Raw genomic sequence first — 23,307 nt, 5'->3', positions numbered from 1 at the left:
TTTTTTTCTCTCTGTGACACAAGAACGATGTTGCATTACTGCCATCTTCTCGTTTCACTCTCCATCTTTATCCATGAAAGGCTGATACTGCAGCATGTCCCTAGATCCATCTGTCCAGTCCATCATTCTTTGACAACGGGAAATCCATTTCCTCCCCTGCTCATTGTCACCACGCTCTAATATATTTCTAATGTTGTCCTCCACCTGCCCTATTGTCCATCACTGTGTCATCATAACTCGTCTCTCGTGTGTAAATTTCCTGCATGACATGAAAATATGTTCTACAGTCTCAGCCTCATGACACTGATCGCAAAGGCCTGTTGGATTTTTTTCCCATGATGAAAGTGTGCTGTTAAGGTTGCTTTTGGCCAACTCTCAGTCTGCTTAGTGTGACTTGTTCCTTCCTCTTGTGTACTTCTTGTTATACTCACTCTGTTTTGTATTGCATGTAGATGTCTCCCTTTTGCTGCATTGTCTTGTTCTCTTGTTGAATCCTACTTTGTAACTGGGCACAGCAACCGCAGACCATGTTGCGTTTGTTTGAGGATCCTTTGATCCATCTGTAAAAATCTGAACCCATAATTTATATTTCTGGTCTGTGTAACTATAATATTCAACAATGAAATCGGATTACTGTGCTGAATCCTGAGCATTTCTAAGTCAACACAAGGGTTTTCTAATATCCAGACAGGTCTGACTGGCCACACAACAGTATCGTCAATCTTCTGATCATACACTCCTCCATCTCTTTTGACTTGATTTCCCATCTGGCTGAAACTTTCCTTGTATGTTGTGTCCTTCTCCAAACATATCTGCAGCATCCGTTTTGTAGGATGGCTCTCTCCATGTCCTCTCCCTCTGTCTCCCGTCCTGATTCTTGATTTCCATTGTGCTAAGGTGTGTTGCCCTCACTTGTCTCCATCCCTGCTCTGTCAGTCTGCATCCTTGGAAAGGATTAGATCTACAGTCGTCTGAATTACTCCTCGTCAAATCCTCCTCAAGCTTGGAAATTCATTGACTCAATCAGTTTGCTTCTGTTCTCAGTCACAATGAAAGACTTTAAACCTTTCTGATCTCATGATGGAAATATAAATGATACTGATGTATGTGGAAAATGAACATAGTGGGTTTTTGGTTGTAACAATGATTGTATTATAGTTTTTGAAATGGGGAAAAATGTATGAGTGTGAATGTGTAGTTTGTGCTTGGTGAGGTTACTGTCAGCTCTGTGTTCAGTGGTCTGTGTCAGAGTCTCTTCCTCTTCAGCAGCTGCAGTCGGTTCCTGCTGTAACAGCTCAGTGTCTCTGCAGTCTGACTGAGGGAGGTTTTTGTACAGCTACAAATCACTGTGTGAACACTCCACCACTGTGGTAACTCTGACAGTAATAAACTGCTGCATCTTCAGTCTGAAATCCACTGATGGTCAAAGTGAAGTCGGAGCTGCTTCCACTGCCACTAAACCGAGCTGGTGTTCCTGATTCTCGTGTGCTTGCAAATTTTATTAGGAGCTTTGGAGGCTGTCCAGATTTCTGTTGATACCAGTGCAAATAGTCTCCATAACTGCTGCTGCTAAAAACAGGTTTGCTGGTTTTACAGGTGACAGTGACAGTGGATCCTGCAGTCGATGTCACTACTGGAGGCTGAGTCACAGTCACCTGACCGCTGCATCCTGCAGACAAAAACAAATCATTCATTGATCAGCAGAAAGAAACGAGAGAAAAGGCAGCACATCATGTTTGAAATGTTGCTGAGAGAATGAACCTGTGAAACAGCAGCAGGCCAGCGTCCAGATGAGGATGGTGATGAGAGTCATGGTGCTCATGCTTTCTGCTGTGTTGACTGACAGATGTGAGTCCTGCAGTGTTGAACTCACAGGACTATAAACCTTCTCAGTTCACTGGAGGATCAGCTGACCATGCAAAGCCTCCTCTCTATGGAAATCATCTCTCTGCTCTCAACACACTCAAGGCAATGTGGATTTGAATTATTTGAATGGAGGTGTAAAAGCAGATTTTTATGCTACTTAATTTAAAACTGTTAGTATTGATACTGTTGAATGTTTGTGGAAATGAGTGATTATTTTCTAACAACTATTTTGTTGTTGAAATTTAATTATGCACATTCAACTTAAAGCAGCATCTTAGAAACTATCTGTATTTGTTTCAGTTTTATTTAGATTCATTGTGGTTCTGCTTGATGACTCTTGTGTTCACTGGACCAGTTATCCTCATCATCAGTCTCTTCATCAACCCTCTGCACCTGCAGCAGGCCGTTTTCACTTCACTCAAACTGAAGGAGGTTTTTGTACGGCTCTGAATCACTGTGTGAACGCTCCACCACCATGGTCGCCAAGACAGTAGTAATCTCCAGCATCTTCAGCCTGAACACCACTGATGGTCAGAGTGTAGTGAGAACCAGATCTACTGCCACTGAATCGAGACGGAGTTCCTGAGAAGCGAGTTGAGGTTGAGTATATAAGAAGTTTGGGAGTCTGTCCAGGTTTCTGAAGGTACCAACTGAGATCACCACCAATATTTGAACTCCCTGTGGCGCTGATGGTCACAGTCCCTCCAAGACTAACAGACTTGAATTTGTCAGTCTGAGTCAGAAACTTGTTTGCAGAAGACTCTGAAATGAGGAAAGAAAAACATGTTTAAAGTCATCTGAAGCAGCAGCTCAGGTTTTAAAAGAAGACAACAACAAACATGTTCAAAGCAAAAGTGAAGACAAGAGAAGCGACTGAATTTACTCTGAACATGTTGAAAATCTCTCACCCTGACTCAGAAAACCCAACATGACAATCAGAGTTATTGGCAACATCATCCTGATGCAGTTTTCAGTCTGAGTGCATGAAAACAGTTCAGACTCTCTGTGACACAAGAACTTAAAGTGTGAGGAGCAGTGATGCATCAAAGTCATGCAAATATAGTGAAGAAGGCAAACACACACCTGTTCATGTGAAACAGAAAGAGCAGAGTTGAGGTGGAGCCACACTTCATCATCTTGACCATCATTCAGCCTTTTATCCAGACAAGATCACCCCTAAAGTTTGGAATTCAGGACTTTTTAAGTTGTTTCTCTTCAGTGTTCCTGTTTTACATTTGTCCCACATGACTTTGGGTTCATTAACAGACGAATGGCGTCCCCTGCTGGCAAACTGCATCAGTTCATCATCTTGACCATCACTCAGACATTAAAGGTCTTGTCTCTTGCCTGTCTGTCCCTTGTCAGTCAAGTCTGCGTCTGTGTTGCTGCAGGGCGTGGCCGGCAGGTTGGGCTCGGCCTCTTGAACACACCTGTACACAATCATCAATCAAGACCCACCTGTTCACTCAGTATATAAGCACCTGGGTTCCAATCACTACTCTTCGTACCATCTGTCTTGCTGTGTGGTATCGATCGGACCTGATCATCATGTTCTGTACTCTTGTCAGTGTTTTGTCTTGCCTTCCTGACTGTTTGTTTCCTGTTTGTGCTCAGGTGCCTGGCCCTCACCTGTTACCACCCTTGGACCTGTTCACACTCAAGCTCAGGACAACAGACTCTGCCTCATCTGAACTCATTCATTGACCTGAGGTGTTAACAGAAATGCAAATATGCTCATTTTGAGCTCAGCAGTCTGATGACCTGGGGGGAAAAAGCTGTTGCAGAACCTGGTGGTCCTGCACTGAATACTGCAGAACAGACCATGGTGGGGGTGTTGGGAGTCACTGATGATGTTTCTGGCACGGGACATGCAGCATTTAGGTGTGATGTCCTGAATGTAGGGGAGAGAAGACCCAATGATTGTTTCATTCCACTGCTATGCCGATGACACACAGCTCTATGTAAATGCCACAGCTGCAACCCCACCTTCACAGTCATCCCCATCAAAACTCACCACCTGTCTGGAGGAGATAAAGGTATGGATGGAGCACAACTTCCTCCAACTCAACAGCTCCAAAGCCGAAGCCATTCTTGTTGGTACCCCTCACCAGACCACATCATCATCCATAACCAGCATCTTTCTGGATCCAACATCCCCCTCTCATCAACAGTCACAAATCTTGGTGTAAAAATGGACTCCCAACTCACCTTTGAAGCTCATATAAATCACCTCTGCAAGACCTCCTTCTACCATCTCCGCAACATTTCCAAACTCCGCCCCATTCTCTCCCTCTCAGACGCTGAAAAGCTGGTTCATGCCTTTTTCTCCTCCAGGCCGGACTACCGTAACGCACTTCTCATTGGGATCCCTACCAAGAGTCTCCAGAGGCTTCAGTATATGCAAAACTCTGCAGCTAGGATCCTGATGAGAGTGCAGAAACATGAGCACATTACCCCCATTCTCCACTCACTCCACTGGCTTTCCGACTCCACTAGGATTGAGTACAAGGTCTCCCTCCTCACGCACCAATGCATCCATGGACTTGCCCCCCCCACCCCCCCACCTCAAAGAACTTATCATCCCACAAAACACAAAACACTCCCTCCGCTCCACTCACTCAAACCTCCTCCACATACCCAGAACCAGACTCAAGACCATGGGGGATAGAGCCTTCTGTGCTGCTGCTCCACATCTGTGGAATGCCCTCCCTGACACCTTGAGGCACCACAACCCACTGACTGTTTTAAAAAAGGTCTGAAGACATATCTTTTTAGCAAAGCTTTTCGCCCCTTTAAGAAGTTTTTTTTTGTTTTTTAAGCAGCTCATCTTTTTTTCTTTTGTTTTTAATCTGTAGCACTTTGAGATCGATGATGAAAAGGGCATTACAAATAAAATGTATTATTATTATTATTATTATTGTCCCTGATGTTTCTTCCATGTTATATCCATTAAAGTGGAATGGGCTGACTTAGGACCCCAGACCATGCTGAGGAATCAGGTCATTTTTCAGTACAGCTTTGGCCTGTAGAGTTACCAGTCGATGAAGTATTAAGTGGAACAAGATTATTTCTATCATTACAATATTTTGGTGTTGTGCGTATGTACATGACAGTGTTTGGATACATTTGTGATTATCATAGATATTTTGTTTGTGAAACGATGAAATATAAAGAGCTTCAGAGCTGTTGTTGTGCTTATATTTTTACCTCTAGACAGGGTAGTTGTTTACCTCTGCTTCCAGTCCAAGAAGCCTGAATGCTAGGCTAAGCTAATGCCAAGCTAAGCTAACAGGCCACTGGCTGTAGCTTCATATTTAACAGACTGTGGTGATCCACAGTTTCCCCTCCTTTTCCCCTTACGTGTCTTGTGTTTGTCCTCTCCCTCTGTCTCCTGTCTGTCTGTCTGTCTGGTGTGAGTGTGTTTCCCTGCAGGGTGTGGCTGACAGGTTGGGCTCGGCCTCCTCCTCCCCTGAACGCAGCTGCACTCAATCATTCAATCAAGACTCACCTGCAGCCACAGTGAATAAACACCAGCTCTCCACTTATTGAATTGTCTGTTAATCCATGTGGTAATGACTGAGACTCCTGAAGAAATGCCAAAGTATATTTCAGCTTTCTTCCCTCGCTTGCTTATCTGCCATCCTGAATCTTGATTTTCCTATGTGCTCAGGTGCGTTGCCCTCACTTGTCTCTGTAATGGAAATGCAAGTGATACTGATGTACATGGGAAATGAACATCATGGGTTGGTGGTATATAACGATGACAGTTTCACAGTTTTTGACATCGGAAAAATATATGAGTGTGAATGTGTAGTTTGTGCTTGGTGAGGTTACTGTCAGCTCTGTGTTCAGTGGTCTGTGTCAGAGTCTCTTCCTCTTCAGCAGCTGCAGTCGGTTCCTGCTGTAACAGCTCAGTGTCTCTGCAGTCTGACTGAGGGAGGTTTTTGTACAGCTACAAATCACTGTGTGAACACTGGGCCACTGTGGAAACTCTGACAGTAATAAACTGCTGCATCTTCAGTCTGAACTCCACTGATGGTCAAAGTGAAGTCGGAGCTGCTTCCACTGCCACTAAACCGAGCTGGTGTTCCTGAAACTTGTGTGCTTGCAAATTTTATTAGGAGCTTTGGAGGCTGTCCAGATTTCTGTTGATACCAGTGCAAATAGTCTCCATAACTGCTGATGCTATAAACAGGTTTGCTGGTTTTACAGGTGACAGTGACAGTGGATCCTGCAGTCGATGTCACTACTGGAGGCTGAGTCACAGTCACCTGACCGCTGCATCCTGCAGACAAAAACAAATCATTCATTGATCAGCGGAAAGAAATGAGAGAAAAGGCAGCACATCATGTTTGAAATGTTGCTGAGAGAATGAACCTGTGAAACAGCAGCAGGCCAGCGTCCAGATGAGGATGGTGATGAGAGTCATGGTGCTCGTGCTTTCTGCTGTGTCGACTGACAGATGTGAGTCCTGCAGTGTTGAACTCACAGGACTATAAACCTTCTCAGTTCACTGGAGGATCAGCTGACCATGCAAAGCCTCCTCTCTATGGAAATCATCTCTCTGCTCTCAACACACTCAAGGCAACGTCGATTTGAATTATTTGAATATAGATGTAGAAGCAGGTTTTTATGCTTCGTAAAATAAAACTTTTAGTGTCAATACTGTTGAATGTTTGTGGCAATGAGTGATTATTTTTTAACAACTATTTTGTTGTTTAATTCTACGTATTCAACTTAAAGCAGCATTTTTGAAACTGTCTGTGAGTTTGTTTCAGTTTTATTAAGATTCATTGTGGTTCTGCTTGATGACTCTTGTGTTCACTGGACCAGTTATCCTCATCATCAGTCTCTTCATCAACCCTCTGCACCTCCAGCAGGCCGATTTCACTTCAGTCAAACTGAAGGAGGTTTTTGTACGGCTCTGAATCACTGTGTGAACGTTTCATCAGCATGATAGCAAAGACAGTAGTAATCTCCAGCATCTTCAGCCTGAACACCACTGATGGTCAGAGTGTAGTGAGAACCAGATTTACTGCCACTGAATCGAGACGGAGTCCCTGAGAAGCGAGTTGAGGCTTTGTATATAAGAAGTTTGGGAGTCTGTCCAGGTTTCTGAAGGTACCAACTGAGATCAGCACCAATATCTGAACTCCCTGTGGTGCTGATGGTCACAGTCCCTCCAAGACTAACAGAGTCTCCTGTATTCCCCTTCATCCTCCCCTTTCACACATGCCACAACTGCTGTATCATCAGAATATTTCTGAATGTGACACGATGCAGACTTGTAGGCAAAGTCAGCCCTGTGCAGGGCAAAGAGGAACGGGGATAACACCATTCCCTGCGGGGCCCCATTGTTGCTCACCAAAGTCCTGAAGACTCTATCACCCAGTCTAACATACTGTGGTCGCTCTGTCAAATAGTTGTGAATCCAGGTGATGAGAATAGGATCCACTCCCATCTTCTCAAGCTTGCCCCTCAGGATCAGAGGTTGGATGGTATGAAAAGTGCTTGAGAAGTCAAAAAACATCAGCCTCACATACCCACCAGGCCCATCCAAAAATGAAAGAGTCTGATGTAGCATGTGCAGGACTGCATCATCCACTCCCATGTTCTCCTGATAGGCGAACTGCAATGGGTCAAGTACCTGCTGTAACTGTGGTCTAAGCAGCTGGAGTAACAGCCTCTCAAAGGCCTTCATAATGACGGATGTGAGGGCCACTGGTCTGTAGTCCTTAACCCCTGCTGGCCTCCCTACTGTAGGAACTGGCACAAGGCAAGATGTTTTCCACCGGACAGGAACCTGCCCAGTTTGAAGACTCCAGTTAAAAATGTTACGCAGAGGCACAGCCAACTCAGATGCACACTCTTTGAGAAGCTTATATGTGAAATTCCATCAGGACCCACTGACTTAGCAGGACGCAGCCTCCTCAGCTCAGCACGCACCTCGTGCTGATTTTCTAACCTCTGGACAGAGCCAGACTAGTTGTTTACCTCTGCTTCCAGTCTTAAGACATTTTTAAATTAACATAATGGGTTGTTGGTAATAACAATGATTGTATCACAGGTCTTGAAATTGGAAAAATGTATGAGTGTGAATATGTGTAGTTTGTGCTTGGTGAGGTTACTGTCAGCTCTGTGTTCAGTGGTCTGTGTCAGAGTCTCTTCCTCTTCAGCAGCGGCAGTCGGTTCCTGCTGTAACAGCTCAGTGTCTCTGCAGTCTGACTGAGGGAGGTTTTTGTACAGCTACAAATCACTGTGTGAACACTCCACCACTGTGGTAACTCTGACAGTGATAAACTGCTGCATCTTCAGTCTGAACTCCACTGATGGTCAAAGTGAAGTCGGAGCTGCTTCCACTGCCACTAAACCGAGCTGGTGTTCCTGATTCTGGTGTGCTTACATATTTTATTAGGAGCTTTGGAGGCTGTCCAGATTTATGTTGATACCAGAACATACCCTCCTCTCCACCACTGTATCTATAAACTGGTTTGCTGGTTTTACAGGTGACAGTGACAGTGGATCCTGCAGTCGATGTCACTACTGGAGGCTGAGTCACAGTCACCTGACCGCTGCATCCTGCAGACAAAAACAAATCATTGATTGATCAGCGGAAAGAAATGAGAGAAAAGGCAGCACATCATGTTTGAAATGTTGCTGAGAGAATGAACCTGTGAAACAGCAGCAGGCCAGCGTCCAGACGAGGATGGTGATGAGAGTCATGGTGCTCGTGCTTTCTGCTGTGTTGACTGACAGATGTGAGTCCTGCAGTGTTGAACTCACAGGACTATAAACCTTCTCAGTTCACTGGAGGATCAGCTGACCATGCAAAGCCTCCTCTCTATGGAAATCATCTCTCTGCTCTCAGCACACTCAAGGCAACGTGGATTTGAATTATTTGAATGTAGGTGTAAAAGCAGATTTTATCCTCTTAATATAAAACTGTTAGTGTTAATACTGTTGAATGTTTGTGGCAATCAGTGATTACTTTCTTTTGTTGTTTAAATTTAATTCTACATTTTAACTTGAAGCTGCATCTGAGAAACTGTCTGTGAGTTTGTTTCATTTTATTTAGATTGATTGTGGTTCTGCTTGATACAAGAACTTAAAGTGTGAGGAGCAGTGATGCATCAAAGTCATGCAAATACAGTGAAGGAGGCAAACACACACCTGTTCATGTGAAACAGAGAGAGCAGAGGTGAGGTGGAGCCATACTTTATCATCTTGACCATCATTCAGACATTAAAGGTCTTGTCTCTTGTCTGTCTGTCCCTTGTCGGTCAAGTCTGTGTCTGGTCGTTTCTCAATACCAAGTACACCAAGTTCGGACTTACGAACTTGGCAGTTCGGACTTAGCAAGTTCGACCTGGGAGTACAGTCTCTCCAGGACAGGAGGACGCAGGATGGTCATTCTGCAATAGGGACGGCAGCGTACTTGATGACGTCACCATCGCAGCTCGTCTGCCGGTTATCTCCGAAAACTTTGGAGCAAATTTTAAACTACGCGCTATCGTGATGAATCGACCACAGATTTTAAGTTTTAACATCCACTTTCTCACATAAAATAATCTTAAAACCACATTCCGTACTACTAAAACAGTAGTATTTCGAAACTTGTAACTTTACAGTTGTGAGTCCTCTCCTCCGCAATCGTTGCTACGAAATGCATTCTGGGATACGTGGCTGCCCCAAGTCCACACAAGTCACCACCCGATGCATCCTCGATAAAATGGGAGGGGCAAGAACACATCCGGGTATTTGACTGTACTTGGTGAGATGCAGACTTTTTAATTGGAACAGTACTTGGGCTCAGACTGATGACGTTTCTCAAGTACACAAGAACGCAAGTACAGAGAAGAACGCATATTGAGAAAGGCCTTCTGTGTTGCTGCAGGGCGTGGCCAGCAGGTTGGGCTCGGCCTCCTGAACACACCTGTACGCAATCATCAATCAAGACCCACCTGCTCACTCAGTATATAAGCACCCGGGTTCCAATCACTAATCATCGTATCATCTGTCTTGCTGCGTGGTATCGACCAGACCTGAACATTGTGTTCTGTACTCTTGTCACTGTTCTTTCTTGCCTTCCTGACTGTTTGTTGTCTGTTTGTGCTCAGGTGCTTGGCCCTCATCTGTTACCACTCTTGGACCTGTCGGCACTCAAGCTCAGGACAACAGACTCTGCCTCGTCTGAACTCATTCTTTGCTCAAGTTGTTTACCTCTGCTTCTAGTCTTAAGGCCTTTTCAAGCACCAAGAAGCTTGAATGCTAAGCTAAGCTAATGCAAAGCTAAGCTAACAGGCCACAGGCTGTTGCTTCATGTTTAACAGACTGTGGTGATCCACAATTTTCCCTCCTTTTTCCCTTTTGTGTCTTGTGTTTGTCCTCTCCCTCTGTCTCCTGTCTGTCTGTCTGGTGTGAGTGTGTTTCCCTGCAGGGTGTGGCTGACAGGTTGGGCTCGGCCTCCTCCTCTCCTGAACGCAGCTGCACTCAAGCATTCAATCAAGACTCACCTGCAGCCACAGTGAATAAGCACCAGCTCTCCGCTTGCTGAATTGTCACAGTTTTTGCACACTGCTTGAACACTACTGACACATGCTTTGACCAAACAAACAAAACTTGAAGTTTTTCTTACTTTACTTTAAACACAGTGTGGCCATACCTTCAACAGAAGTGCCGCTTTGCACTTTAGTTGCAATTCTGCAACACACTTGTTCCTGCACACTACACACTATTTCATACAACAGACACTTCGTTCATCAATGAAATCTCAGGGAACCATTGGGAAAACACATCCATTCAAAATACAAAACACATTGGTTAATTGGAAATACTGTGACACACACCTGAATATACTTACTTACAAAACTGAACACCTATCAGCCACAAATAGGCCTCAGCTGAAGAATAGTTGGCTAACGCTCCATTTGCTACAAAAATTTTATATTTCTGTGAAATTTAGAGTACAGTATTGTACATAATACTGTACCATAGAGAAGTTACAGTACTGTGTAAGTATACAGTACAGTACTGTAAATACAATAAAGTTCTGTGAAACACGCAGTGATTACATTGAGATGTTTCAGTACTGTGTATGGTATATACAGTAAAGTACAGTATATACATTACTGTAAAAAATAACCAAACCAATAACAATTCATGGTTGCATTTTCCTACAGAATGGCGAGAAGACCTTGTGGGGGTGGACAGCAACGCCTGTTCACCCAACAGCAGAAACTTGCCACTGTAGAAATAGTCAGAGCAAACAATGCAATCCGTCTCCACCAGCTACGACCACAAATACTTGCAGAAAGGCAAGTGTTCATCAACATAAATCGAGCGAACGTTATTAGGGTAAGGGTTACTGTTTTATTTTTTCTTTACTGAATGTACTGCACTGTAAAGTATAGTACTGTAATGCACATTATTGAGTTGATGTATTTGTGTCCTGACAGTAATTCTATTACATTACTTTCATTGTTGGTTGTTGTGAAAACCTTTGTTGAGAAAAAACTTAAGAACTGTGTAACAAACAGTGTTGCATTGAGCTTCAAAGAATGCTCTGAGAAACTGAATAAAAACACTGACAATGAAACACTGCAGTGTTTTATATAAGGTACACTAGTGTGTTGCCTCTAATCTAAAAGTGTATTCGGATGATACAAGTATGTATCATTGTGTTATCAGAGTGACATTTTGACAAAGGATTGTTAGGTTTTGATAGCAGAGTGTCAGCTTGACATATATGTGAATGCTTTATTTCCCAGTGTTGTGTCTTATTTGCTTGTGTGTAGAGTTTTGACACAGTGAGCCAAGTTTGGCAAAAAGTGTTCAAGCGACGAGCAAAAACTGTAATCCACGTGGTAATGATTGAGTCTCCTGAAGAAACGCCAAAATATATTTCTGCTTTCTTCCCCTGTCTGCTTGCCTGACTCTTGATTTTCCTATGTGCTCAGGTTCGTTGCCCTCACCTGTGTCCACAATGGAAATGCAAGTGATACTGATTTATTTGGGAAATGAACATCATGGGTTGGTGGTTAAAACAATGATTGTATCACAGTTCTTGACATTGGAAAAATGTATGAGTGTGAATGTGTAGTTTGTGCTTGGTGAGGTTACTGTCAGCTCTGTGTTCAGTGGTCTGTGTCAGAGTCTCTTCCTCTTCAGCAGCTGCAGTCGGTTCCTGCTGTAACAGCTCAGTGTCTCTGCAGTCTGACTGAGGGAGGTTTTTGTACAGCTACAAATCACTGTGTGGACACCCAAGCACTGTTTATTAAATGGAGACTCTGACAGTAATAAACTGCTGCATCTTCAGTCTGAAATCCACTGATGGTCAAAGTGAAGTCGGAGCTGCTTCCACTGCCACTAAACCGAGCTGGTGTTCCTGAAACTTGTGTGCTTACAAGTTTTATTAGGAGCTTTGGAGTCTGTCCAGATTTCTGTTGATACCACGACATACAGTCATCACTACCCCATCTGTAAACAGGTTTGCTGGTTTTACAGGTGACAGTGACAGTGGATCCTGCAGTCGTTGTCACTACTGGAGGCTGAGTCACAGTCACCTGACCGCTGCATCCTGCAGACAAAAACAAATCATTCATTGATCAGCAGAAAGAAATGAGAGAAAAGGCAGCACATCATGTTTGAAATGTTGCTGAGAGAATGAACCTGTGAAACAGCAGCAGGCCAGCGTCCAGATGAGGATGGTGATGAGAGTCATGGTGCTCGTGCTTTCTGCTGTGTCGACTGACAGATGTGAGTCCTGCAGTGTTGAACTCACAGGACTATAAACCTTCTCAGTTCACTGGAGGATCAGCTGACCATGCAAAGCCTCCTCTCTATGGAAATCATCTCTCTGCTCTCAACACACTCAAGGCAACGTGGGACACAAAATCAGGAGAAATACTCTTTGGATTGACACCATCTATGATCTTAATGGAACACAAGGAAATATTTATATTACAAGTGCAGTTGAGGATTTAAGGAGAAGTTTGTGTCCACTGTGGTTGGTATGATGTGTCTGTTTGTCTGCCTTTCATTTACTGACAGGGTTCACTGCAGATAAATAATGTAATTCACTTCAGCTTATTATGAATTTGAAAATGATCATAATTAAAAAGCATCATGTTCATTAAACCAAGTATCACCTGATAGAAAACTGTGAAAAAAAATGACTTTATTACAAGAAGACTGTCGTCGTTTGTCTGTCTGGTGCAGAAAACTAAAGAAAAATGAAAGAAATAACCTTCATTTATACAATAATTTCAATCCAGATCACTTAAAATGCTTTGCAGATTCAGAAACATGTCATTTTATTTTCATCAGAGACTTTTTTCAGTGTATAGATGCTTGTTGACAGTGCAGGAGGTTTTTGTACGGCCACTTCATCAGTTTGTATCACTGTGGTGGACTTTTGGTGGAGGAACCAAACTCATCATTGACTGTAAGTATCACAGATTTATCATTTCTACAACATGAAAGATCAAACGTAATTTCGTAAAGTCAACTAATTTAATCAGAAATTATTGAAGGAGTTTGAAATGTGTATATTTATTGTTATTTATCAAACTTGTTTGAAATCGCAAGTTGGCTTTCATTGTGCAAAGATTCACTTTATTATTGAATTTCTGATAATATTAAGGTTAAATAAATGCCAAATAAGTTACATTTTGTCATATTTTATTTTCAATTGACTTTTTATTAGACAAAATGTACTTGTGGAATTGGTTTGAGGAAAATGTTAATGCTAAAAAATGACACCAAAATTCTTATTTTTTACATTCAAACTGTTATTAAAATGAAATCTGTTTATAAAACAAAAAAGTCAGTTTATATGTTCATGCAGTCCAGCTGTAGTTTGTGTTCACAGTTCGTTAGTTTAAAGTGGTGAAAAGGAAGTGAAACAGACAGATGACAAAGTCTTTAACTGGATACAGACATTACATTTTGAAAAACAAGAAAATCATTGAAGGCATGAATTATTTACTGTCACACATTATAAATTAGACATGAAGATTAAATTTCATGATCATTATTCTCAGTATTTCTTTATATTTACTCTTGTGTTGCATATGATTGTCTTATTCTGAGTGATTTGTGATGAGTGCCTCAGTCGAAGATTCATGAGTTTAAATGTCAAAATGAGATCAAGTTTGAGCATTTAGTTTTATTTATTAGCGCCTCATTTGGTCCCATCTGTCACCTCCTCTCCTCTGTCTGATCACAGTATGGTGCACACAGCTCGTCCACAGTCGTGTTAACCTCTGTCATGTGTGGTCAGTGTGTCGTGTTCAGCTGTGTGTCCTACAGTGGGAGTTAATCTGCTCCTGGTGTGTCTCTGCTCTCCCCTCCAGCTGGCTCCACGGTCAGGCCCTCGGTCTCTCTGCTTCCCCCCTCCTCTGAGCAGCTCTCCGGGGGCTCGGCCACGCTGGCCTGCCTGCTGAGCGGCTACTCTCCTGAGGGAGCCGTGGTGAGCTGGGAGGTGGACGGCACGCAGGTGACAGAGGGGGTCCTGAGCAGCTCCGAGGAGGAGAAGAGCGGACGCTACAGCAGCAGCAGCACCCTGAGCCTGAGCAAGGAGCGCTGGATGCAAGGAGAGCTGTACTCCTGCAAGGTCCTCCATAAGGGCCACAGCCAGACCCAGTCCCTCCACAGGAGCCAGTGTCAGGCCTAGAGGGGCTGGCTGGAGCCCACGACAGGAGCTCTGTGTGTGTGTGTTGGGGGGCAGCAGGAGGAACACACCTGCTGCTCTCATCAATATGACTTGTAATGTTTGCAGAGGAAACTAAAGCTTTGTGTGACAGAGAACAACACTGCTGTAAAGTGTTGGACAACAACAACTTAGAGAGAAATGTGTGTAGCTCAGCAGCTGGATGTGAGTGTGCTTCATAACTGTCATGTTGATGGTTGATGTTTGTGCTAATAAAGCTTGAAGTGATGAACAACTTGATGAAGTGTTTGGTCTTTTATCTCATGAAGAGCAGCAAGAAATTAAATGCTTTTAGAACTTCAGCTGATTCCCTCTTGGACCTGTCCCCCCTGGCCTGAACGTCTGCTCAAATGATTGGATCTCTCACATTTGTCTGTGTTACTCTGTTGCAACGATCATTAAACTCATTAAACTCTTCGTCATCTCCCACCTCTTCCTCTGAGTCACAGTGTTTGGGTCTGTTTCTTGACAAAAACCTCACAACTTCAGTGATTGTACAGGTTCAACAAATAAAATGCAACATGTGCGTCTCTGAGCTTTAGTGGTGATGTTCAGCTGATTTTTGTACCTTTGGATGGAGCCAGGCTCGATGGTTACCAAGACTCCAGTCATCAGATGTTGGTGATCATAACAATGTTAGTTTCACAGTTGCTGACATGAAATAACAATAAAACTATGGGAAAATATAAATCACACAAATGTATGAGTGTGAATGTGTAGTTTGTGCTTGGTGAGGTTACTGTCAGCTCTGTGTTCAGTGGTCTGTGTCAGAGTCTCTTCCTCTTCAGCAGCTGCAGTCGGTTCCTGCTGTAACAGCTCAGTGTCTCTGCAGTCTGACTGAGGGAGGTTTTTGTACAGCTACAAATCACTGTGTGAACACCCAAGCACTGTTTATGTTATGTCCACTCTGACAGTAATAAACTGCTGCATCTTCAGTCTGAACTCCACTGATGGTCAAAGTGAAGTCGGAGCTGCTTCCACTGCCACTAAACCGAGCTGGTGTTCCTGATTCTCGTGTGCTTGCAAATTTTATTAGGAGGGTTGGAGTCTGTCCAGATTTACGTTGATACCAGTACATACGGTCTCCATGACTGTCTCTGTAAACAGGTTGGCTGGTTTTACAGGCGACAGTGACAGTGGATCCTGCAGTCGATGTCACTACTGGAGGCTGAGTCACAGTCACCTGACCGCTGCATCCTGCAGACAAAAACAAATCATTGATTGATCAGCAGAAAGAAATGAGAGAAAAGGCAGCACATCATGTTTGAAATGTTGCTGAGAGAATGAACCTGTGAAACAGCAGCAGGCCAGCGTCCAGATGAGGATGGTGATGAGAGTCATGGTGCTCGTGCTTTCTGCTGTGTCGACTGACAGATGTGAGTCCTGCAGTGTTGAACTCACAGGACTATAAACCTTCTCAGTTCACTGGAGGATCAGCTGACCATGCAAAGCCTCCTCTCTATGGAAATCATCTCTCTGCTCTCAACACACTTTGAATGTTGGTGTTAGAGCAGATTTTTTATGCTTCTGAATGAAAAACTTTTCATGTTCATACTGTCGAATGTTGCTCTCAGTGGATATTTTCTGAAAGCAGTTCTTTTCTTGAAAAGATTAAATCTAATTCTGCATATTCAACTTAAGGCAGCATTTTGTAAAATGATGGTTTCAGAGGTGTTGTTATGCTTATTTTAGTTTTTTTTTTTTTTTTTTTCCGGGACAGAGCCAGACTAGTTGTTTACCTCTGCTTCCAGTCTAAAGGCATTTTTAAGCACCAAGAAGCTTGAATGCTAAGCTAATGCCAAGCTAAGCTAACAGGCCACGGGCTGTAGCTTCATATTTAACAGACTGTGGTGATCCACAGTTTTCCCTCCTTTTTCCCCTTCATGTTCTGTGTTTGTCCTCTCCCTCTGTCTCCTGTCTGTCTGTCTGGTGTGAGTGTGTTTCCCTGCAGGGTGTGGCTGACAGGTTGGGCTCGGCCTCCTCCTCCCCTGAACGCAGCTGCACTCAATCATTCAATCAAGACTCACCTGCAGCCACAGTGAATAAACACCAGCTCTCCACTTGCTGAATTGTCAGTTAATCCATGTGGTAATGACTGAGACTCCTGATGATACACCAAATTATATTTCTGTTTTCTTCCCCTGCCTGCTTGCCTGCCTTCCTGACTCTTGATTTTCCCATGTTCTCAGGTGTGTTGTCCTCACTTGTCTCCTTAATGGAAATGCAAGTGATACTGATGTACAGTCAAGCCCACAATTACTCATACCCTTCTCAATAATTAATGGAAAAGCCTTTATTGGCTATTCCAGAAATCAGACGCTGTGACGAAGGCCTCGTCACATGACAAAGGTGGCACATGGTGAAGCTAACACTCAGGCTTTCATACATCCCCGGTTCAGAAAACACATAGTTCCCCGCTGTTTCTGTGGTGAGTGCACGCACCACATTGGCCTAAAGGTATTAACATCATATACACATTTCCTACAAAAGTATAAAAGAATTACACTACACATCAGCGTAGTTATCTTCAGTTTCTTTATTCAATCATAGGTTACCAGTGCTGCTGCTGCCATGCTGGTGCTCTCTTCCTCTGTGCCTGGGGTTGGAACCAGAGCAGCTGAAGCAGCCGCCTTATGTGGTGGGGAAATGGTGCTGGCCATACCATGTTCCTCTGAGTGGAGGGGAGATTTGGGGTCAGAAGGAATATCAAGTTGTGTTGTGGTCAAATAGAGTCAGGGACAATGAGAATTTTTTTTGCTGTGATGATTTAGGTGTTGGTATTGTGTTAGTGAGGTTAAGGTGGAACTTGTTTATGAATGTGTGGTGGCCAGAAATAGCAGTTTTGGGTGCTAATTGGAAATTGTTTGGGCTTGGGGAGGGGCTTAGTCCTTTTAATGCTCTGACCAACAAAGCACTCGAGGGAGAGGTGATGGGATGCCACACAGTGAACTGTGAAGGGTGCTGCGGTGCCACACGGGTCACTTTTTCTTGTTTTTTTTTCCACTGTAAATAAAAGCACAGCTCTTCAGTCCTTGTAACTCCAGCCATCCTTTTTGTGTAATCTAAGAATCCCACATTATGTGACAGACACTTCCTATCATTGCTGACCAGCTTTTTGCATGTCTCCACTGGTATTTTTGCCCATTCATCTTTAGCGATGAGCTCCATCTCTTTCAGGTTGGAGGGTCTCCTTGCCATCACCCTGATCTTTAGCTCCCTGCACAGATTCTCAATTCAGGACTCTGGCTGGGCCACTGCAACACATTAATGTTTTTGTCAGCTAACCATTTCCTCAACACTTTTGCTGTGTGTTTTGGGTCGTTGTCGTGCTGAAATGTCCACAGGTGCCCAAGGCCAAGCTTCTCTGCAGACTGCCTGATGTTGTTGTTGAGAATCTTGATGTATTGCTCTTTTTTCATGGTGCCGTTTACTTTGATTAGTTTCCCTGGTCCATTGACTGAAAAACACCCCCAAAGCATTCAGTTCCCACCAATATGTTTGACAGTGGGGATGGTGTTCTTGGGGTTGAAGGCTTCTCCATTTTGACATCAAATGAAGGATACATCATTGTGGCCAAACAATTCAATTTTTGTTTCATCTGACCATAAAAGAGAAGACCAGAAGTCTTCTTCATTGTCCAGATGAGCATTTGCAAAGTCCAAGCGGCCTTTTGTGTGCCTTATCTGGAGGAGTGGCGTCCTCCTTGGTCTGCGTCCGTGGAACCCAGCAGTGTGCAGTGTCCGTTGGACTGTCTGCCTTGAGATGTTGCCACCAGCAGAGCCCATATTCACCAGGATGGCCTTGGTGGTGATCCTTGGATCCTTTTTCACCTCTATCACTATCCTCCTGGCCAGCACAGGTGTCACTTTGGGCTTCGAACCACATCCTCTGAGATTTTCCACAGTGTGGAACATCATGTATTCTTTAATAATACTTTGCACTGCAGCCACTGGAACCTGAAAACATTTAGAGATGGCCTTATAGCCCTTTCCTGACTTGTGAGCAGCCACACTGCGCAGCCGCAGGTCCTCAGTGAGCTCCATTGTCTCATCCATGACTGTCCACAAACCAACTACACAGAGCTGCTGTTTCTCACCTTTTGAATGTATTAAAACAGCTGGTCCCAATGAATCAGGGTAATTAGGATAGTTTAGAACAGCTTGGACTATGTGGAATGGTATAGAACTTTGGATTATCCCATAGACTGGGACAGTTTACAAAGGGTATGAAAAATTTGGAAATGCCACTTTTTGTTCAAATGTAAATAAAAGTTAAGAAATATTTTTTGCCACGATGATGCCTCTTGTACATCATCTTACTATCTTCGGGGAGACGCCTGTGTCATTTCAATCAAGAAAAACTTGCTGGTTGAATAAAAGTAACTTAACATACATGAGATGTTGGTTATAAAAACGATAGTATCACAATTATTAAAATAGGAAAAATATACGAGTGTGAATGTGTAGTTTGTGCTTGGTGAGGTTACTGTCAGCTCTGTGTTCAGTGGTCTGTGTCAGAGTCTCTTCCTCTTCAGCAGCTGCAGTCGGTTCCTGCTGTAACAGCTCAGTGTCTCTGCAGTCTGACTGAGGGAGGTTTTTGTACAGCTACAAATCACTGTGTGAACACTCGAGCACTGTTTATAACGTGGAAACTCTGACAGTAATAAACTGCTGCATCTTCAGTCTGAACTCCACTGATGGTCAAAGTGAAGTCGGACCTGCTTCCACTGCCACTAAACCGAGCTGGTGTTCCTGATTCTCGTGTGCTTGCATATCTTATTAGGAGCTTTGGAAGCTGTCCAGATTTCTGTTGATACCAGTGCATCCAGTCATCTCCATCACTGTCTCTGTAAACAGGTGTGCTGGTTTTACAGGTGACAGTGACAGTGGATCCCGCAGTCGATGTCACTACTGGAGGCTGAGTCACAGTCACCTGACCGCTGCATCCTGCAGACAAAAACAAATCATTCATTGATCAGCAGAAAGAAATGAGAGAAAAGGCAGCACATCATGTTTGAAATGTTGCTGAGAGAATGAACCTGTGAAACAGCAGCAGGCCAGCGTCCAGATGAGGATGGTGATGAGAGTCATGGTGCTCGTGCTTTCTGCTGTGTTGACTGACAGATGTGAGTCCTGCAGTGTTGAACTCACAGGACTATAAACCTTCTCAGTTCACTGGAGGATCAGCTGACCATGCAAAGCCTCCTCTCTATGGAAATCATCTCTCTGCTCTCAACACACTCAAGGCAACGTGGGACACAAAATCAGGAGAAATACTGTTTGGATTGACACCATCTATGATCTTAATGGAACACAAGGAAATATTTATATTACAAGTGCAGTTGAGGATTTAAGGAGAAGTTTGTGTCCACTGTGGTTGGTATGATGTGTCTGTTTGTCTGCCTTTCATTTACTGACAGGGTTCACTGCAGATAAATAATGGAATTCACTTCTGCTTATTGTGAGTTTGGAAATTATTATTTTTAAAAAGCATCATGTTCATTCAAACAAGTATCACCTGATAGAAAACTGTGAGAAAAATGACTTTATTACAAGAAGACTGTCGTCGTTTGTCTGTCAGGTGCAGAAAACTAAAGAAAAATGAAAGAAATAACCTTCATTTATACAATAATTTCAATCCATATCACTTAAAATGCTTTGCAGATTCAGAAACATGTCATTTTATTTTCATCAGAGACTTTTTTCAGTGTATAGATGCTTGTTGACAGTGCAGGAGGTTTTTGTACGGCCACTTCATCAGTTTGTATCACTGTGGTGGACTTTTGGTGGAGGAACCAAACTCATCATTGACTGTAAGTATCACAGATTTATCATTTCTACAACATGAAAGATCAAACTTAATTGTGGAAAATGAGCTAATTATATAAGAAATTACTGAAAGAGTTTGAAATGTGTATATTTATTGTTATTTATCAAACTTGTTTGAAATCGCAATTTGGCTTTCATTGTGCAAAGATTCACTTTATTATTGAATTTTTGATAATATTAAGGTTAAATAAATGCCAAATAAGTTACATTTTCTCATATTTTATTTTCAATGTAGTTTTTATTAGACAAAATGTGCTTGTGGAATTGGTCTGAGGAAAAGTTTAATGCTAAAAAATGACACCAAATTTCCTATTTTTTACATTCAAACTGTTATTAAAATGAAATGAAATCTGTTTATAAAACAAAAAAGTCAGTTTATATGTTCATGCAGTCCAGCTGTAGTTTGTGTTCACAGTTTGTTAGTTTAAAGTGGTGAAAAGGAAGTGAAACAGACAGATGACAAAGTCTTTAACTGGATACAGACATTACATTTTGAAAAACAAGAAAATCATTGAAGGCATGAATTATTTACTGTCAAACATTATAAATTAGACATGAAGATTAAATTTCATGATCATGATTCTCAATATTTCTTTATATTTGCACTCACAGCTCATCCACAGTCGTGTTAACCTCTGTCATGTGTGGTCAGTGTGTCGTGTTCAGCTGTGTGTCCTACAGTGGGAGTTAATCTGCTCCTGGTGTGTCTCTGCTCTCCCCTCCAGCTGGCTCCACGGTCAGGCCCTCGGTCTCTCTGCTTCCCCCCTCCTCTGAGCAGCTCTCCGGGGGCTCGGCCACGCTGGCCTGCCTGCTGAGCGGCTACTCTCCTGAGGGAGCCGTGGTGAGCTGGGAGGTGGACGGCACGCAGGTGACAGAGGGGGTCCTGAGCAGCTCCGAGGAGGAGAAGAGCGGACGCTACAGCAGCAGCAGCACCCTGAGCCTGAGCAAGGAGCGCTGGATGCAAGGAGAGCTGTACTCCTGCAAGGTCCTCCATAAGGGCCACAGCCAGACCCAGTCCCTCCACAGGAGCCAGTGTCAGGCCTAGAGGGGCTGGCCCAAGCCCACGACAGGAGCTCTGTGTGTGTGTGTTGGGGGGCAGCAGGAGGAACACACCTGCTGCTCTCATCAATATGACTTTTAATGTTTGCAGAGGAAACTAAAGCTTTGTGTGACAGAGAACAACACTGCTGTAAAGTGTTGGACAACAACAACTTAGAGAGAAATGTGTGTCGCTCAGCAGCTGGATGTGAGTGTGCTTCATAACTGTCATGTTGATGGTTGATGTTTGTGCTAATAAAGCTTGAAGTGATGAACAACTTGATGAAGTGTTTGGTCTTTTATCTCATGAAGAGCAGCAAGAAATTAAATGCTTTTAGAACTTCAGCTGATTCCCTCTTGGACCTGTCCCCCCTGGCCTGACCGTCTGCTCAAATGATTGGATCTCTCACATTTGTCTGTGATACTCTGTTGGAAAGATCATTAATCTGATTAAACTCTTCATCACCTCCCACGTCTTTCTCTGAGTCACAGTGTTTGGGTCTGTTTCTTGACAAAAACCTCATAAATTCAGTGATTGTACAGGTTCAACAAACAAAATGCAACATGTGCGTCTCTGAGCTTTAGTGGTGATGTTCAGCTAATTTTTGTACCTTTGATGAAGTGTTTGGTCTTTTATCTCATGAAGAGCAGCAAGAAATTAAATGCTTTTATAACTTCAGCTGATTCTCCTCTCTGTGGAGAATGAAAAGTTTTGGACTGATCTTGTAAATATTCGTCTCTCTAATGTCATTTCTTTTAAATCATAATGAACTCTATACAGTGATAGAAAAATATCAAAAATGCTTGTTTTCATCTTGACAATAAACCCATGAACAACCGATTTTGTGAAAGTATGTTTGTGAAGATCGGTTCGATCTGTCTGCCCCTAGTGTTCTCTGTGTCCCTTTACCCCAGTGTTATGTGTCTGTCTGTCTCAGCTGGGTGTTTCCCTGCACCCAGCTGACTCCGCCTCTCAGGCAGCGCACCTGGAGCACATGAACCTGATTCGAGTTCAGGTACTAATGGAAGAGACGGAGCTAGAGTGGTTGCCAGATTATCCTGATCTCTCCCATGAGTCATCCAGAACCGAGCTCAGTGAGTACTTCCAGTCTGTGCCCAGTTGCGATCTCTGTCTTTTGCCGGTGGTTTTTCTTGTGTTTCACCTGTGCTTTGTCTGTTCGCAGTGCCTACCAGCCACGTTCAGCCGTTGCCAGGCCTCAGCTTCCCACGTGGAGAAATTGTTCGTTCCTCTCATCGAGTGCACCTTTTGTTTGTTCTCTCCGCTCCTTATGAGTGTGTTTTCTGTTATGCATATTGTTAATAAATTTGGTTTGGTTTTTTTACTCTTGTCTCCTGGTCTGTACTTTGAGTCCCGTAATTGATAATATGGGCCAGGCCTACCAATGTTGAGGCAACACTTGTCTGCTTTGTAGACAACAAAGCGATTTAAAATACTTTTAAGAGAAAACAATTAATTTATGAGTGTGAATGTGTAGTTTGTGCTTGGTGAGGTTACTGTCAGCTCTGTGTTCAGTGGTCTGTGTCAGAGTCTCTTCCTCTTCAGCAGCTGCAATCAGTTCCTGTTGTAACAGCTCAGTGTCTCTGCAGTCTGACTGAGGGAGGTTTTTGTACAGCTACAAATCACTGTGTGAACACCCAAGCACTGTTTATAATGTGTGCACTCTGACAGTAATAAACTGCTGCATCTTCAGTCTGAAATCCACTGATGGTCAAAGTGAAGTCGGAGCTGCTTCCACTGCCACTAAACCGAGCTGGTGTTCCTGAAAGTTGTGTGCTTACAAATCTTATTAGAAGCTTTGGAGGCTGTCCAGATTTCTGTTGATACCAGTGCATACCCTCATCACC

The 23,307-nt window shown here is 43.3% G+C and overlaps 1 protein-coding gene and 1 pseudogene across 1 annotated transcript; both read left to right on the top strand.

Annotated features, from left to right (window-relative positions):
* The first annotated feature begins 4,057 nt into the window (after positions 1-4,057).
* Positions 4,058-14,539, top strand: LOC143331893 (immunoglobulin lambda-like polypeptide 1). The gene is made up of 3 exons (XM_076749063.1): positions 4,058-4,375; positions 13,258-13,309; positions 14,220-14,539. The coding sequence occupies exons 1-3, from the start codon at positions 4,058-4,060 to the stop codon at positions 14,537-14,539; spliced, it is 690 nt and encodes a 229-aa protein (XP_076605178.1).
* A 4,203-nt stretch (positions 14,540-18,742) lies between these two features.
* On the top strand, positions 18,743-21,448 carry LOC143331892 (Ig lambda-2 chain C region pseudogene; annotated as a pseudogene).
* The last annotated feature ends 1,859 nt before the right edge of the window (positions 21,449-23,307 follow it).

This window comes from Chaetodon auriga, chromosome 14 (assembly GCF_051107435.1).
Source record: "Chaetodon auriga isolate fChaAug3 chromosome 14, fChaAug3.hap1, whole genome shotgun sequence".
NCBI classification, from domain to species: Eukaryota; Metazoa; Chordata; class Actinopteri; order Chaetodontiformes; family Chaetodontidae; genus Chaetodon; species Chaetodon auriga.
The sequence above is the reverse complement of the archived record's forward strand: the minus strand, read 5'-3'. Positions and strand labels throughout refer to the sequence as shown.